Below are 15,998 nucleotides of genomic sequence, written 5' to 3' on the forward strand. Positions count from 1 at the left end.
GCAGCTATTTGCCCAGCACCCCTGCCCCCAAGAGGAGCCTAGCTCTTTCCCCGCCAAGCCTCTGGAGCCCACCCTTCTTCCACTCATGAAATGGGAGGTGGGATGCCTTTGAGCAGCAGGGTTGACCTTCCTTTGACCGTACCCTGCCTCTAGAAGAAGAGGAGAGCCGTCCCGGTTCCCTTGGCCTAGGGAGGAGTGAAGGAGGGGCCCAGACTCTCTTGGAGCAGCCCAGGGCTGGGACATCGCGGCTGCCCTCGGTCCTTGCGCTCTGGCCTGCTTCAGGTGTGGCTCTTCCCTTCGCCGCAGGGGCTGTTCTCACATCGGTGTGATCAAGGCTATGGAGGAAGCCGGTCTCCCCATCGATCTGATTGGCGGCACCTCGATCGGCTCCTTCATCGGCGCCTTGTACGCGGAGGAGAGGAGCGCCGTGCGCACGAAGCAGCGAGCCAGGGAGTGGGCCAAAGTGAGCAAGTATTGGAAGCAGCAGGGTTTGGAATGGGAGGGGAAACTCCAGCTGATTTGAGCCTGCCAAATTTCGGGAAACGTAAGGACCTAGGAGGCTGCCCCAACCAGTATTGCCTTCACTGCCTGGCCGTGGCTCACCAAGGTTTCAGACGGGTGGCATTCCCAGTCCGAACCAAAAATCCCAGAGATTGGACCTGGGCGTTCTGCATGCAGTAAGAATCCAAACAAACCCCTGTGTTGCAAAGAGAACGTCAGCAGTGTCTAGGCAACACCATGACCATATACATACATAATAGACAATCTTTATAGAATTCATTCAAACCATAAAAAGTTCAAAATGAAATCTTTAGTCTCAAAGAATGAATGTATGTAAATGAAAATATCAAATGCTGTGGAACAGTGCTCGTGTAATAATGTAGTCGCTTCATTCATTCGAAATAAGATGGGTTTATGAAGCATTCTATATCCACCCACCACGCTGACGAAGAATTCTACGAAACAGTAGTCAATATCCAGAATCACTGTTCAGTGTTGGACATCATATTTGTTGAATACACAAAGCTTCACAGCTTGTCTTTCATCGTACAAAGTTTGGCACCTCACTTCATTTAAAGATTTTCAGAGGCTTGGAGACTAAAGATTTCATCTTGAACTTTTTATGGTATGAGGGAATTCCATAAAGATTGTCTATTACGTATGTATATGGTCATCGTGTTGCCTAGACATTGTTGATGTTGGCCTTCTGCATGCAAGCAGGTGCCCTTCCGCAGAGCTACGGTGCTCCCCCAAGCTGAGAGAGGCGTTCCAGTGTGCCTTGCGGGAGTCTCCACTTGGAGTCCTGCACGCCGAGTACATCCGCTTCTCTCTTGCATCCCTGGTTCTTGACTGAGGGCTCCTAGGTGGAGCTGGGACAGAGCAACGGGAGCTCATCCCGTCGCAGGGATTCGAACAGCCGACCTTCTCATCAGCAAGCCCTAGAGGCTCAGTGGTTTAGAGCACAGAGCCACTGGCATCTCCCAGTTCGAAAGCATGCCAGTGCAAGTAGATAAATAGGTACCACAACAGCGGGAAGGTAAACGGTGTTTCTGTGCACACTGGCACTCATCTGAGTGTCCTGTTGTGCCAGAAGCGGTTCAGTCATGCTGGCCACATGACCTGGAAAGCTGTCTGTGGATAAACGCCGGCTCCCTTGGCCTGAAAGCGAGATGAGCGTTGCAACCCCATAGTCACCTTTGACTGGACTTAACTGTCCAGGGATCCTTTAACCTTTTTTAGCCCTAGGTGGGTAGAAGGCAGTAGAGCCGGGCAATATTGCAATGCATTGTCTGAAACAGGTTCGAAGTTCAGATCGCAATGCCTACTTCAGATTTCTTGAGCTGGCGATACATCACGGCTCCCCAGCACAGGCAGGCAGGAGGGAAAGGCACAGTGCTGGTGGCGGCCAGGGAGCTGTAATGTACTGGCAGCTTAAACTGCCTGATCGCACATCTGCCTGCACGCTTGATTCTCCCAAGCAAGTGGGCTACATCTTTTCTATGTTCACTCCTCCTGCAACCCACCGGGAGGAAAGAGCCAGCCCCGCTTGCTTTGCAAAGGCAAAGCAACAGACCAGCAGGCAGGCAGATGGAGCAGCTTCTCAGGCTCCCTCTGCCAAGGCCAGGACTGAGCTAGAGAGGGAGGGAGCAGGCAGGACCTCCTTTGCCCAAGCAAGCAGGCAATCTCCTTCCCTTTCTCCTGGTTGTTCCCTATCTCCCCAGCCCAGCCACTTTTCCAGCCTTTTCCAGTGGTATTTCAGACACCGTGATCTGTCGCTGTGTCACGATGGTTAGCCGGGAAAACCTCACAATGTTGAAAACCAAGTATCGCCCAGCCTTAGAAGGTAGTAAATAAAATGGGGGAGGGCCAACTGAATTCTTGAATGTTTACTGGAAGGACAGATTCAGAGTTTTAGATGAGGTGGGTTCTGTCTCCCTCATGCTTTTTAATCTGTGTACGCAACAACACTTTCTTCCCGAAAAGTTAGCATGAATGCAGAAGATGAAATAAGTTGAGAAATGAGAACACGTAAATGAAATTTGATAAAGCTATAAGAGGCAGTAAGAGCGAGGAAGGAAGCCCATTGTTCTAGATTCGGTGAGGCTGAATCCTTTTTAAATTTTTCACCCGTTTCTGTCTAACATCAAGACACTTTTCTGTTGCTTCTGCAGATCATGAATTCGGTGTTTGCCACAGTGCTGGACCTCACCTATCCCATAACTTCCATGTTCTCGGGCTCTGCCTTCAACACCAGCATTCACAAGGTGTTCCAGGACAAGCAGATTGAGGTATGCTCCCAGGGCCACCATGAGGGATGCCTGTCTCTTCCACTGCCATTTTGATCTGTATCATGGCAGCTTTGTGTCTGGCAAAGGGGCTGGGTCAGGGCCGGCTTGTGTGTGAGGCCAGGTGAGGCGGCTGCCTCGGGTGGCAGCATTCACAGAAGCAGCAGATCTGGCCTCCAAGGAACAAAATGCCCGCTGGAGTCTTGGCCTACCCTTTCCTGATGGCGAGGTTTTGCAAGCGCTTTTCCTTGAGAACATATTGGCAGGGTTCGGATCTGCGGTGTGGTGTGTTTTGCCCCCAGCACCGAAACATCCTGTGCTAACCCTTTTACTGCCAAAATGCAGGATGTTGAGATCTGTGGATTGCAGAATCCATAATTTTGGTGGTGCCTGCTTTTGTGGCTCGTTCTCTTAATTACCACATGTGGAATTCTGGTTCTAGATGCAACATAAGGTGTCTCTATAGTATATTTATTTTAAAATGGGGTTTCAGAGTTTTTAGGGGGGTTTGAATGTTTTATGTAGATTTTCAATTTCATTGTTCTGTATGGGACAATGACAATAAAGATATTGTATGGAAGCTGCCGTGTTAAATGTCTGGAGCCACGTGCAGTAGAGATTCATTGGTTTACATCAGTGAGGATAACCTGTGGGCCAGATGTGGCCTGCCAGACCACAGGAAGGAGCTCACCAACCCTGGCAGCGCTCTAACCCCCCAGCCCCCCGGCTGATCTGAGCAGGAGATAAAGCTTTTCTGTTCTTTAAAGAGCAACTTCTAAAGGGCAATCAGCCCTCTTTATTGGGAGTTTATAAATCCCTCTGGCTGCCCTTTTTGAGAGAATCTATAAATAGCAGTCAGAAGGATCTGTTATCCCTGGTTTTAGCACTAAGCACCGCAACACTCGGTCTGGAGATTAACCTCAAAGAGCAGGCAGGAGGCTTTAAGGTAGCATTTCCTTCTGCCAGCGCCGAGAATGGACTTGAGCATGTGTGGAAATGCTGCTGTTTGCTTTTCACAAATCCTTCTATGCAAAGTAAAAGGCGAGGTTTTCCTGCAATTCCGCCCCAGTCCTGGAGGGAGGAGCACTGGGAATGCTCAGTACATTGGTGTGTGTGTGTGTGTGTGTGTGAAAATGTATGCATGAGTGTGTCTTCTTTAGCGATCGCTTGTAGCCGAGTAAGATTGTCTTCCATGACCACAGTCTTAACAGTGAGTCCGTAAGTCACTATGGAGGCCAATTCTGGATCCACACGTCCTTCCACAGTGGGGACATAGATTTCTGGGCAGAAGTTGATCACAGTGAGGGTTTGCCAAGTGTCCCTTCCTCTTAGCACATTTTGACCTGAGTTCAAGTGTCTTCAAAGCCCATAACACCTTTGGTAAAGGCTGTTCTCCAACTGGAGCGCTCGCAAGCCAGTGTTTCCCAGTTGTTGGGGTTATACTACACTTTTTTAGATTTGCCTCAAGAGAGTCTTTAAACCTCTTTTGTTGACCACCAGCATTACACTTCCCATTTTTTCAGTTCGGAAATAGAGTAGTTGCTTTGCAAGACGATAATCAGGCATCTGCAAAACAATGACCAGTCCAACCAAGTTGATGTTGAAGAATCATTGCTTCGACACTGGTGATCTTTGCTTCTTCCAGTACACTGGCATTAGTTTGCGTGTCTTCCCCAGTGAGCGTGAGTATGAGTGTGTACGCATATGTGTGTGGGTAAAAGAGCAAGATATTCTATGTCTGGTGGGTGTGCACTGCAAGTGAGTGTGTGTTAAAATACCCAGGGCATGTGAGTGTATCAGTATGCTGACCGCATCCCTTGCTGCACTCCTTGTAGGGCTGGCTGACCATCAAAGCAGCTGTCTGGCTGAAGAAAGGTTAGCCATCCCTTCTCTGTAAGGCTCTGCGTGTTTCCCTTAAGGCTACCAGGAACAGAGCAAATCAAGTAGAGACAGCAATATGCCTAAATTGTACCAGCTGCAGGATTTGACTGGTATAGAACTCGGGCGAGGGCAAGTGAGTTCACATGTGCAGGTCAGATGTGTCCTCTTGGCGGCTTTCCTCGCCACCCCCTCCTCAGAGCCCTTGAAGACGGGATTCCTGTGTATGTGATCACTGTCCCACTCTGCTGTGTCCAATGCAGGATCTGTGGCTCCCGTATTTTAACGTGACGACAGACATCACAGCTTCCGCCATGCGAGTCCACAAAGATGGTAAGTGTGCATTTCCTCTTCTGGCCCAGGGGGCTTGGGTTCGAAGCACACACACTCACTCACCAGGCCCCTGAAGTTCAGCGACGGCCCATGATGTGCAAACACTTCTAGCCTTGAACCCCCCAATTGGAAGGAAATGTGGTTTCGGGAATGCCCTAGAGAGAGGCCCCTGGGGTGTTGGAGGTAATGAGACTGAAGGGGAAACGGGTGTCTCCAGAGAACCCTGGTTTCCTGCTCAAAATAGGTCTGTTGCACTGCTGTTGTTGTTCCAGGCCTCAGTTTTGGTTCTTGCCCGCATCCCCATTTGAGGACCGTAACACTCAATTCCTGGCACAGGAAGAGGTGTGGTGGTCCTACTGATGTACCTGTAGAGTCTCCTGCAAAATCCCAGGCCCCTCAGGTTGGGGGGTACAGATGTGAGGGCCTGTTGCTTGCCCAAGCAAGAGCCGACTGTGTCACCCTGCCCCTCAATACGCACAATTTTCTGTGGCAGATGCTTCCCTTCAGTTCTCAAGGCCACCCAACGCCCCTTTCGCAGCCAAGCCAAGGCTCCCTTCAGAGCAAAGCCTCGTTTAATGGACAACATTTGGGGGGGGGGAGGGAAACCTTGAGAAGCCACAATAAAACATCTTGACATCATGAAACCACAACAGGAAGGGCCCATGGGGTGATTGAGATAGAGAGAGAAATAGATATATAAAAGAATGATAATTTTTTGGGGGGGGGAGGGTCCTTGAGAGGGCCACACAAAAAAATTGGAGGAGGCAGATGTGGCCCCCAGGCCCCCACTTAACTATCCTGCTTTAGAGAGAAGTTTCTTCTTTCCAAAGATCCTGGCCAGGCCTTTATGGCCTCACACTTGTCTCTGGTCAAAGAGCTCGCACATTAGAGCAAGGCCCAAGTTTCTTTCTCTCCTGCCAGCACAATCTGGTGAGGTTAGGTCTTCAGCTTGCTGAAAGGCAGGCCAGGAGAAGCTGAGAAGACCTAGGTTGCCGCCCAAATCTGGGGTGGCCCCTCAGGGTGGCTAGCCTTTCCTTAATATAGAAGACTTGGCCGGAGATGAGTCCTGCCTTTCTCTAGAGCAGTCTTTCTCAACCTGTGAGTCCCCAGATGTTGTTGAACTACAACTCCCATCACCCCTAGCTAGCAAGGCCAGAGCTCAGGGATGATGGGAGTTGTAGTCCAACAACATCTGGGAACCTACAGGTTGAGAACCGCTGCTCTGGAGGCAACTAGAGAAGGCCAGAAAGAACTAAGGTTGCACCTACTTCCCTTGGATTGCAAAAAGGGGTGTTTTGGGGGGGCGGGGAGACAGGGGTTTGTTGAGTCCTGGCATTCATTGGGTCCCATTCCTCCATCTCCAATGGCAGCGCTGTCAGAGTGAAGAGAGCACTCTGTGATCTGTTTCACCACGGCCTCCTCACTCTCCAGCCCAACCTTGCAGCCTGCTTTTCCTTGTAACCCTTCTGCTCTGCACTAAACTCACTAACTGTTGCCATATTTGCGCTGGATTCCCATGTCTTGGGGGATCCAGAAGGCAAGCAGGGGCTAGAGCTCTCCTCTCCCAGCCTTCCCAAGGGGGGAGAGGTAGTGGGTGCCTGCCAGCTGCGTCCTGCCGGGGCACAGAAGGGTGGGCAAGTGGTCTTAATGCTGTGAACTGCAATGAATGAATGAGCTTTGTAACCTGCTTCAGAAGGGGGATGGATTGTGTCTGGGGCAGAGAAGGGAGGCGGGGGGTGTTGCCGTGTCCCCTCCGGGCCCCATTGTTGCAAACATCAGATCTCACCTGGGACATTGTCACAGCAGCTGTGCCCGTCTGCAGGGCAGGGGTACCGGGAGGCTATAACTGCCTGGCTTTCTTCATTCTCTGCCCACTTTTCTGTCCTTCCTAACACAGCTAACACCTTCTTCCCCATGCCCAGGTAGTCAGGCTGTGTGTGTGTGTGTGTGTGTGCATGCTCTCAGGTTACAGACGTTTCAGGTTACAGTCTCTGCTAACCCAGAAATAGTACCTCAGGTTAAGAACTTTGCTTCAGGATGAGAACAGAAATTGTGCTCCGATGGCGCGGCGGCAGTGGGATGCCCCATTAGCTAAAGTGGTGCTTCAGGTTAAGAACAGTTTCAGGTTGAGAACGGACCTCCAGAACAAATTAAGTTCTTAACCCAAAGTACCACTGTATATATCTTTTCATACCTAGGGAGTCGGATCTTCCAAATTAAAGTGGAGGAGGGGGCTTCATTGCAGATCCTGCCATCTGCAAGAGATTGGCTATAGAGCAGCGTTTCCCAAACTCCAGCTGTTTTTAGACCACAACTCCCATCATCCCTAGCTGGCAGGGTCAGTGGTCAGGGATGATGGGAATTGTAGTAAAAAAAAAAATAGCTGGAGAGGAGACCCAAGTTTGGGAAACCCTGCAGAGGAAAGCTTGAGTGTGCTATGTTCTCTTCTTTGGGGGGCTGAAACTTCCAGTGTTTCCTATGAAGTGCTGCTCCTGGTAGCATCCTGCTCTCTTTTTTCTAGTCTGGGAGTGGGGAGCCAACCAAGGCAGGGTAGGTTATCATTGCTGGCAGTCTGTCTGCATCATGGCAGCTGCTAAAGGACTCCAACACTCCTCTGGGAGAGTTTCCTACTGGACCCCCCCCCCACCCCACTGAATGGGATGTCCTACCTCTCTCTGGTTGTCGTGTTGTTGGTTTAGTGGCCTTGTGTTTTCTTGAACTGTTTAGATGGTTCATCACCCAGAGAACCCTGGTTAGGGCTGACTGTTAACCTCAAGAAACAAATCAATCTCATTGCAACTCCCATTCCATGAAACATAAGTTCCTCGTTGTTTTTGCCCTAATCCCGCTCATTGTGATCCAGGTAACTATGGTTGCTGCTCCATAGGCAGGGGCTCTCTGGTTTCCCAGGGATTTGGGATCCAGAACCAGCCTCCCTGTTTTGGAACTCTGCCATCTCTTGGCCATGATGGCTGCCCTGAAGACTCTGCCATATCCTTTACTCCAGCGAAGGAGAGCTTCTGGCCCTCAGGCCTAATTTGGCCTGCTGTACCGTAGAGGTTGGGACGTGGGTGGCGCTGTGGGTTAAACCACAGAGCCTAGGACTTGCCAATCAGAAGGTTGGTGGTTCGAAACCAGAGCAGCACACAGAAATGCTGTTTACCTTCCCGCTGGAGCGGTACCTATTCATCTACTTGCACTTTGACATGCTTTCGAACTGCTAGATTGGCAGGAGCAGGGACCGAGCAACAGGAGCTCACCCCGTCGCAGGGATTCAGACCACCGCCCTTTTGATCGGCAAGCCCTAGGCTCAGTGGTTTAGACCACAGCGCCACCCGCGTCCCTTCAGATGCTACTTGGAGCTTAAACAGGAGGAGAGGCCAGGAAACAAATTCAGTGACACGGCACAGCAGTGGGTAGGTGGCAGAGTTGTGCAAGAGATAGGAAGCACAGCCGCATTCCCAGAGGGCAGGATTTCAGCAAGAAGCCTGCTCTGTTTCGTGGCCTCTCACATCGAATGGATTGATGGATGCACACCCTGGTCCTCCTCCAGTGAAGAAAGCCTTCCCAGAATCCTTTTCTCCACCCTCACTCCCCCACCACGTGCACGTTGTATTTCTGAAGCTTCTGTCATGATGTCATTTCCTGTCCTGTGCTCCTTCCCCTCTCCCTTCCCCTCCCCTCCCCTCTCTCCCTTTGATTGAATCTCCCGTCTTCCATCCGGCAGGGAGCGTGTGGCGCTACGTCCGAGCCAGTGCATCTTACACCCCTTATTTGCCTCCTCTCTGCGACCCCAAGGACAGTCACTTGCTTGTGGATGGCTGCTATGTTAACAATGTCCCAGGTCAGCATCGCGTTCGCCTCGCTACCTTGGCTGCTGGGCGCAGTGGGGATGGAGACAGTCAGATGACTTGGGACACGCTTTTCACCCTTCTGAACCGCTGCCGCCGCCCTTCGTCTGCTACGACAGGCCTGTCTCCTGCCTACGGGCACCCTTTCCCCGGGCTGGCGGTTCTGCATGGCAAGGGAAGCTGGTGCACCGTGGAGGACAGTTCCCAATATGGGAAGGCGGGCCAAGGTGGAAAGGGAATAGTTCTTCCCTACTGCTGCTGCTGGGCTTAGAAGGGGAGGCAAATTGGTACCGTATTTTTCGCTCTATAGGACGCACTTTTCCCCATCCAAAACTGAAGGGGGAATGTGTGTGCATCCTATGGAGCGAATGCAGGCTCCTTGGCTTCAGCGATATCAACTCGCAGCCTCCGAAGCGCAGAGGGAGAGCTCCCCCCGCGCTCCAGAGGCTTCGCGTTGCTTTCGCTGAAGCCGCCTGAACTCCCGCTGCGCTCTGGGGGCTTCAGGCAGCTATCCGCAAGCCTTCGGACCACAGCGGGAGTTCCGAAGGCTTGCGGATAGCCGCCTGAAGCCTGGAGAGCGAGAGGGGTCGGTGCACACCAATCCCTCTTGCTCTCCAGGCTTCGCTTCTCTGAAGAGGCGCTGCACAGTTTTCCCTCTCTGCGCAGCGCCCCTTCAGCGAAGCGGAAGGAGAAATGGAAGGGGCTCTGTTTCTCCTGCCGCTTCACTGAAGGGGCGCTGAGCAGAGAGGGGGAGAATTATTTTTTCCTGTTCTCCCCCTCCTATGGTCTGGTGCGTCCTATAGAGTGAAAAATACGGTAGGTTTGGGGCCGGAAGAGTTTGCCCTAAGAGAGCCATGCAGAATTCTCCCGCCAGGGGAAAGGTGGCCTTGGGAGCCGTGCTTTGGGCCTTTCCCTCCATCCCTCTTCCGAAGGGCTCGTTGCTGCTCTGGGATTCTCTCTGTTCTACTGATTGCATTTGTTCCCACATTGGTTAGGCTCGCTGTGGCGGTACGTGCGAGCTAGCATGACCCTTTCCGGGTACCTACCGCCACTCTGCGACCCCAAGGACGGCAATTTGCTGATGGACGGCGGCTACATCAACAACCTCCCAGGCAAGTATCGGCCGGGCACGGAGGAAAAGGAGCAGGGTTGCGGAAACACCCCCCCCCCTTGCCTCCCGACCCCACAAAACGTCTCATTTTCAGCAGCGGGCACCCACCTTGAGCAGCCCATGTGAGGAGGACACGGGATGGGATTGGGGAACTGACTAAAGCCCCGCCTTGCCCAAAGTTATGGAAGTGAACAAACAGTAATGGCCTGGGAACTCTGTGTGTGCCTTATGATGGCTGCCGCTCACACAAAGGGATTCACCCTAATAAACTAATGTCAGCTGTTGGGAAGAGCATGCAGAAAAATTCAGCGCTGAATTCCACATCCCCTGAGCTGAGGGAGGGCAGGTTAAGGCTGCCCTGGACTGCTAGCCGTTATTTATTTACTTATTGAAATTATATACCGCCCTATACCCGGGGACGATTCACAGAATAAAGGGAGGTTCGCAGAATAATGGGTATGCTGTGCCTCTGTGGCCGGAGGCAGCCCTGCTTCTGAATTCCCGTTGATTGGAATCACTAGCAGAGTGCTCTCACGCTTGAATCCTGCTTGCAGGTTTCTAACAGGCCATTTTGAGAGCAGGAGGCTGGACTGAGCTGGTCATCCAGGAGTCCCTTTTTATAGCGCAGTCATAAGAAGAGGAAGGCATCGTATGGTCACAGTTCATACCTGCTTGTGACTTCATCTCCCGCAGGTCTCCTGCCTGCCCCGTCGCTCCTCAGTGTCAGTGAGGGGGAAACCTGAGGGGGATTTCCACTTTGGGCCCCTGTGGAGTAAGGCCCACATGTTTATTTCTATTTATTCAGAGAGAGAGAGAGAGGAATTGTTGAGTTAGAAGGGACCCCAAGACTCCAAGCCCCTGCAATGCAGGAATCTCAGCTAAAGCATCCTTGACAGATGGCAATCCAACTGGGCTATCCAGAGGGAGACTGTTCTGCTGTTGAGCCGCTCTTACCCTCAGAAACTTCTTCCTGATGTTTAGTCAGAATCCCCTTTATTGCGACTTTAATAATAATAATAATACAGTGGTACCTCAGGTTACGGATGCTTCAGGTTACAACGCTTAAGGATACAGACTCCGCTAACACAGAAGAAGTACCTTGGGTTAAGAACTTTACCTCAGGATGAAAACAGAAATCGTGTGGTGGCAGCGGGAGGCCCCATTAGCTAAAGTGGTACCTCAGGTTAAGAACAGTTTCAGGTTAAGAATGGACCTGCAGAACAAATTAAGTCCTTAACCTGAGGTACCACTGTAATAATAATAATAGTAGTGATAGTAATAGTAATAATATTTTTTTATTTATACCCCGCCCTTCCCGGTTTAAAAACCGGGCTCAGGGCGGCTAACAGCAAATATAAAACATTGATTAAAATGAGACTTAGAAACAGCATAAAATACAACATAAAATGCAGCATCAATATCAATAAAATTCAAAAATTCAGGGGTCATTTTTTTTGGGAGGGGGGAACCCAGTCAGTAGACATCAAATGATCACCAGGGCTAACTGGCCAAGTTGGTCCTATTAGGGCCAGCAAGGGGACCAGGGAAGAATTTAAATGTGGGATCCCAGAAAGGGTTTCTTCGTAGAAAAGGAAAGGGAAAAGGGAATAGAGGGTCAGGCTAATTCAAATTGAAGGCCAGGCGGAATAGCTCTGTCTTACAGGCCCTGCGGAAGGAGATCAAGTCCTGCAGGGCCCTAGTCCCGTGGGACAGAGCACCAGGTCGGAGCCGTCACTGAAGCCATTGGCTCGAGTCCTACCCTCCGGAGCAGGAGAAAACCAGCTTTCTCCATCTCCAGCCCTTGAGATATTTGAAGATAGCTATTAGCTCTCAGTTTCCTCTTTTCTCATCTTGTCCCACTGCTTCAGGTGGTTTGCTTCTCTGAATGAACAACAACAGTTTGTTTTTGTGTAAAAAATCATGTCACATCAGCGACAGAAGAAACTTCCAGCCAGCATACAACCAAAAAGGTCTGAAAGGGCTGAGAAAATACAAGGGGGTTTCACTCACACACAAAAAACCCCCAAGCAGAACAACATTGGCACCAGCAGAGTCTCCCAGGGGAGCACATTCTAAATCTGGGGCACCACAACCAGGAAAGCCTTGTGCCAGATTGTTCATTTTACATTTCCAAATACAATGTTTTCATTTTATCTCTGCAGCTAATTAGGACTAACATTTTTGTACACCATCCACCTATGAGCATCTCCTGTTCAAGTCCCATTCGGTGGTCCAGGAAAATGATGCCCCTTCGCCAATCATGATTTCTTTTTAAAAAGTGTTGGATGTCTCTTAGGAACTAATAGTCATGTCACAGAAAAATCCTTTTGGAGCCTTTGCACATCTCAGATTTGGGACACCTCAACCAGGAGGGCCCTATCCTGAATTGCTAGGCATTGCCCATTGCTTTAAAAAAAACAAAAATCAATCACAATCCTTGGCTGTAATAGTGGAGGAATAAAACCCAGAACAAAACATGGGTCTTCCTCAAAAGCTGTCACACAGTTCAGAACGAAGAGGCTGCCTGATTATGGTCCCTCGTTCCCCTGTGGGCTGGTCCAGGGGGGAGGTTACCGTGGGGCGAGGTCCAGGATCTGAGTTGAGGGTCGGCAGACAGTCCTCCTCGGGCGAAGCGGGGTCCACAGCGGGAAGCCGGGCAAGGACAGGAGCTCTGGGGGAAACAGGTCTGGGTCCAGGCAGGAACAGGTACTCAACAACGACGTTGCTCCCACAACCTGGGACCGGGCTGACTGGCCTTTATCTTCTCTGAGGCCAGGGGCGGTCCCGGCCCCCAGGAGACCCGCCTTTCCTGGCCTTAAGGCGAGCACTCCTCCTGGGAGAAACCAGTTCCCTTCGCCTCTCTGCTCTGAGCCTCTGCAGTTTAGGAGAGGCCGAAGGGTTACTGGGCCCAGGGGGAGACTCACCCGTAGGCACTGAGTCCTCAACCACCTCTGGAGCCAGAGTGGATTCACCTGGTGCCTGCTTCTGAGGAGTGCAGGCGCTTCAGAATCAAGGCCCTGCCCCAGTTCAGCCGGCCCTGGAGGCGGGGACTCCTGTGCAGGCTGGGATTCCTCCGGTTCAGCCTATGAATTGGATTCCCAGGCCATCACACCCTGTGCCAATTTTCTGATGCAAATTCTCCCCAATCACTCTGGAACTGTTGATCACAGAGCAAAAAACATAGGGCACAAGATTATATATATGCCTTTATGTTTTCCCCTCTGTCACTGATGGGAGCCCAGGTGGGCAGGATTTTCAGTTGCGAAAGGGTTAAAAGAACCTTTCCGCCTCAGTCTCAGTTCAATCAGCCCTGTCCGAAAGCGTGACTACTTTTAGCAAAAGGAAGACGACGCTAGAAGATAGGATGGTGACTCTTCCGCACTGCGCTTAGTTTGGCTCTGAGCATTCACCAAACTATAATTCCCAGGTTTCCTCCCAAGTTTGCACCGCAGGTGGACTTATGATGGGTTACTTCCTATTTTGCCCAATGCCTGCACTGCAAGAGGCAGGTATGTAACACGGCAGAAGGAAAATGTGGGCGTCCTTTTGTTCTCAAAATCTTGTGCAGCAATGCCCACTCCGGAGCAACGGCTGGGCCGCAAGGCAGCCCTTTCAAAAGTCATTTCCCGTAGGCTACTGCATGTTGCTGGACATGTGTGTTTCTGCTTCTGGTCTATTGCTGAACTCTCTCTTAACACTTATCCTTTCCCAGCCTTTGTAAAACTCAGACTCGTGGTTTTTCTTCCTCTGATCAGTGGAGCTGACGCACACTCGTATTTTCTTCCTTTCGTATCTCAGGAAGGGCTGTTGGTGTGTTCCGGGTCTTCTTTTATCTGTGTAGCCTTTTTCTGATCTTCCCCCTGCCCTGTTCCCCCATTCTCAGCTTCCCTCCAGATTTGTGGTAACGAAATTGCAACCTCCCGGACGAGGTCATCTCAGTGCGGATGCTTCCCCCAAGCTGCCTTGGTTTTGTCCGATGCTTCTGTCCCTGCAGCCTTAGTTTTCTGTCCTTGCAGCACCCGATTGGCCTGATTGACTGGTGCTCAGCTGCAACCAGAGCTCTTGTGATGGCTGAGCAATAAAAAGCCATGTTCTGATACCAGAACAGATTGTGCATTATTTCAATATATTCTGCTTCTGATGATTACACAGGAGTCGCAAATAATCTCCCCCTCTAAAACATTTCCCTCTCCTTAGCCACTCAGCACCTTCAGAGATGTCACCATTCACTGCCCATGTGGTTGTTTTTCTAAATGTATTCAACACCATATGGGCTAGAAACATTTTAAAGAAAGTTCAGAATGCTGAATCCAATTCTATACTAGACATTAAACTCAGCGGATGCCAGTTTAGACTTTTCTTCAAACCACATGTGAGCAAGATGTTGAATCCGAATCAGGACTTTTTAAAAGAAATGGTTGGAAACCATTTTGCGAACCTGATCAACTAATGATTTAGCATCCCTGGATGTTAAATTTCAGGTTCTTTCATTTCCTAGAGCTTATAGGAAGGGAGTCTGGGTGAGGGGCTTGGCTCGGCTACCTTAACTGCCCCTCTGCAAGCTATGCTGCCGTCCCTCCAATTCAGGCAGGCCGGTAAGCTCAAGCTGTCTTGCTAAGCGAAGCCGAGGGAGAAGTTGGCCTGGTTTTCTGGCTCGCTTTTCCCTTCTCCAAAAACCAATGGAGAAAAGAGATGGAGCTGTCTTGTGAGGCTGCTTAGCTACTGGCCCAAATTTTCGGCATCTTTAATAACTGTGTGGCAAAAAGGAGATTTGGCAGGTGACTCCAGCGACTCTTCCATCCACTCACAGGGAGGTTTGAGATGAGAGAGATTCCCCTTCTGCAACTCGGGGTACCGGCAACGGTCTGCCCTCTCCCACCGCAGCTCTCTGATATTGTTGTGATGCTCTTAGGCATCTCCTGTGGCCCATCCCTTCCGAAATCCAGGTTGCTTCCATCTCCCTGAGGCATCTCTCTCTCTTTCTCCTCTTGATGCAGCTGACATTGCCCGCAACATGGGAGCCAAGACGGTGATTGCCATCGATGTGGGTAGTCAGGATGAAACAGACCTGTGCAACTATGGAGACTGCCTGTCCGGTTGGTGGCTGCTTTGGAAGCGCCTCAACCCCTGGGCTGAAAAGGTCAAGGTAAGGCCACCCCACAACTTCCTGGTGAAGATTCCTGTCTGGGTGGGGCTCATTAGTTACCAATCTGTCACATCATTCTTTCTAGGCTTGTTGAATCTCTTGTTTGTTGTCTAGAAAGCACGAATCAGAAAAAAGTCCTCCACCATAGCGTCGCTTCCAAGATAATAACTCTAATAATGCATTTTAGGACCTTTTCAAATATTGTTGGAGGAGTGGTCCTCTAAATGTGTAGATCTTTTCTTTGTGAGGGATCCAGTGACTTTTTTGCACAGGAATGCCAATGTAAATAGCGAAACATTAATAACTCACATTACTGCTTTTATATGTGGCGATATAGAACTAGATGATTAGGGACGCGGGTGGCGCTGTGGTCTAAACCACTGAGCCTCTGGGCCTGTGGATCAGAAGGTTGGCGGTTCAAATCCCCACCACGGGTGAGCTCCCGTTGCTCTGTCTCAGCTCCTGCCAACCTAGCAGTTCGAAAGCACACCAGTGCAAGTAGATAAATAGGTACCGCTGTGACAGGAAAGTAAACAGTGTTTCCGTGCGCTCTGGTTTCCATCACGGTGTGACAGAATGTGGCAGCTAGACTGGTGACTGGAGTGGCCACCGAGACTGTAGCCTTATTGGAGTTCACCGATTGGGTCTGCGTTGCTCCGGGACAGGAGGAAGGAAGTCGAATGACACCGAGTTGGTTCAAAGAAAGAGTTTATTCTGCTCTCCGGATAGCAGAAGGCACTTGCGTGATCAAGTCCACAGCAAGTCCAAAGAAATGACAAGTTTCAGGCAGTATATGTATCCTCCAGGCACCTCTCCCCCAGCCACGTCAGCTTGTACACGCAGGTTGACATCACAGATGTTCCTGCTCCGGCACTCTTAACCATAAAAAGGAT

General features: G+C 50.6%; 1 protein-coding gene across 6 annotated transcripts in view; it reads left to right on the forward strand.

Annotated features, from left to right (window-relative positions):
• PNPLA6 (patatin like domain 6, lysophospholipase) overlaps positions 1-15,998 on the forward strand; it is an 82,370-nt gene that overhangs the window by 53,993 nt on the left and 12,379 nt on the right. For 3 of the 6 annotated variants that reach the window (XM_081893760.1, XM_081893764.1, XM_081893763.1), the window contains exons 27-32: positions 307-463; positions 2,673-2,789; positions 4,928-4,997; positions 8,725-8,841; positions 9,844-9,960; positions 14,957-15,105. In XM_081893760.1, the coding sequence (XP_081749886.1) occupies positions 307-463; positions 2,673-2,789; positions 4,928-4,997; positions 8,725-8,841; positions 9,844-9,960; positions 14,957-15,105 (727 nt within the window). The remainder of the gene's footprint in view (positions 1-306; positions 464-2,672; positions 2,790-4,927; positions 4,998-8,724; positions 8,842-9,843; positions 9,961-14,956; positions 15,106-15,998) is intronic. The other 3 variants (XM_081893761.1, XM_081893762.1, XM_081893765.1) reach the window with 3 other exon arrangements.

Source organism: Podarcis melisellensis, assembly GCF_964234715.1.
Source record: "Podarcis melisellensis genome assembly, chromosome: 17".
Classification (NCBI taxonomy): domain Eukaryota; kingdom Metazoa; phylum Chordata; class Lepidosauria; order Squamata; family Lacertidae; genus Podarcis; species Podarcis melisellensis.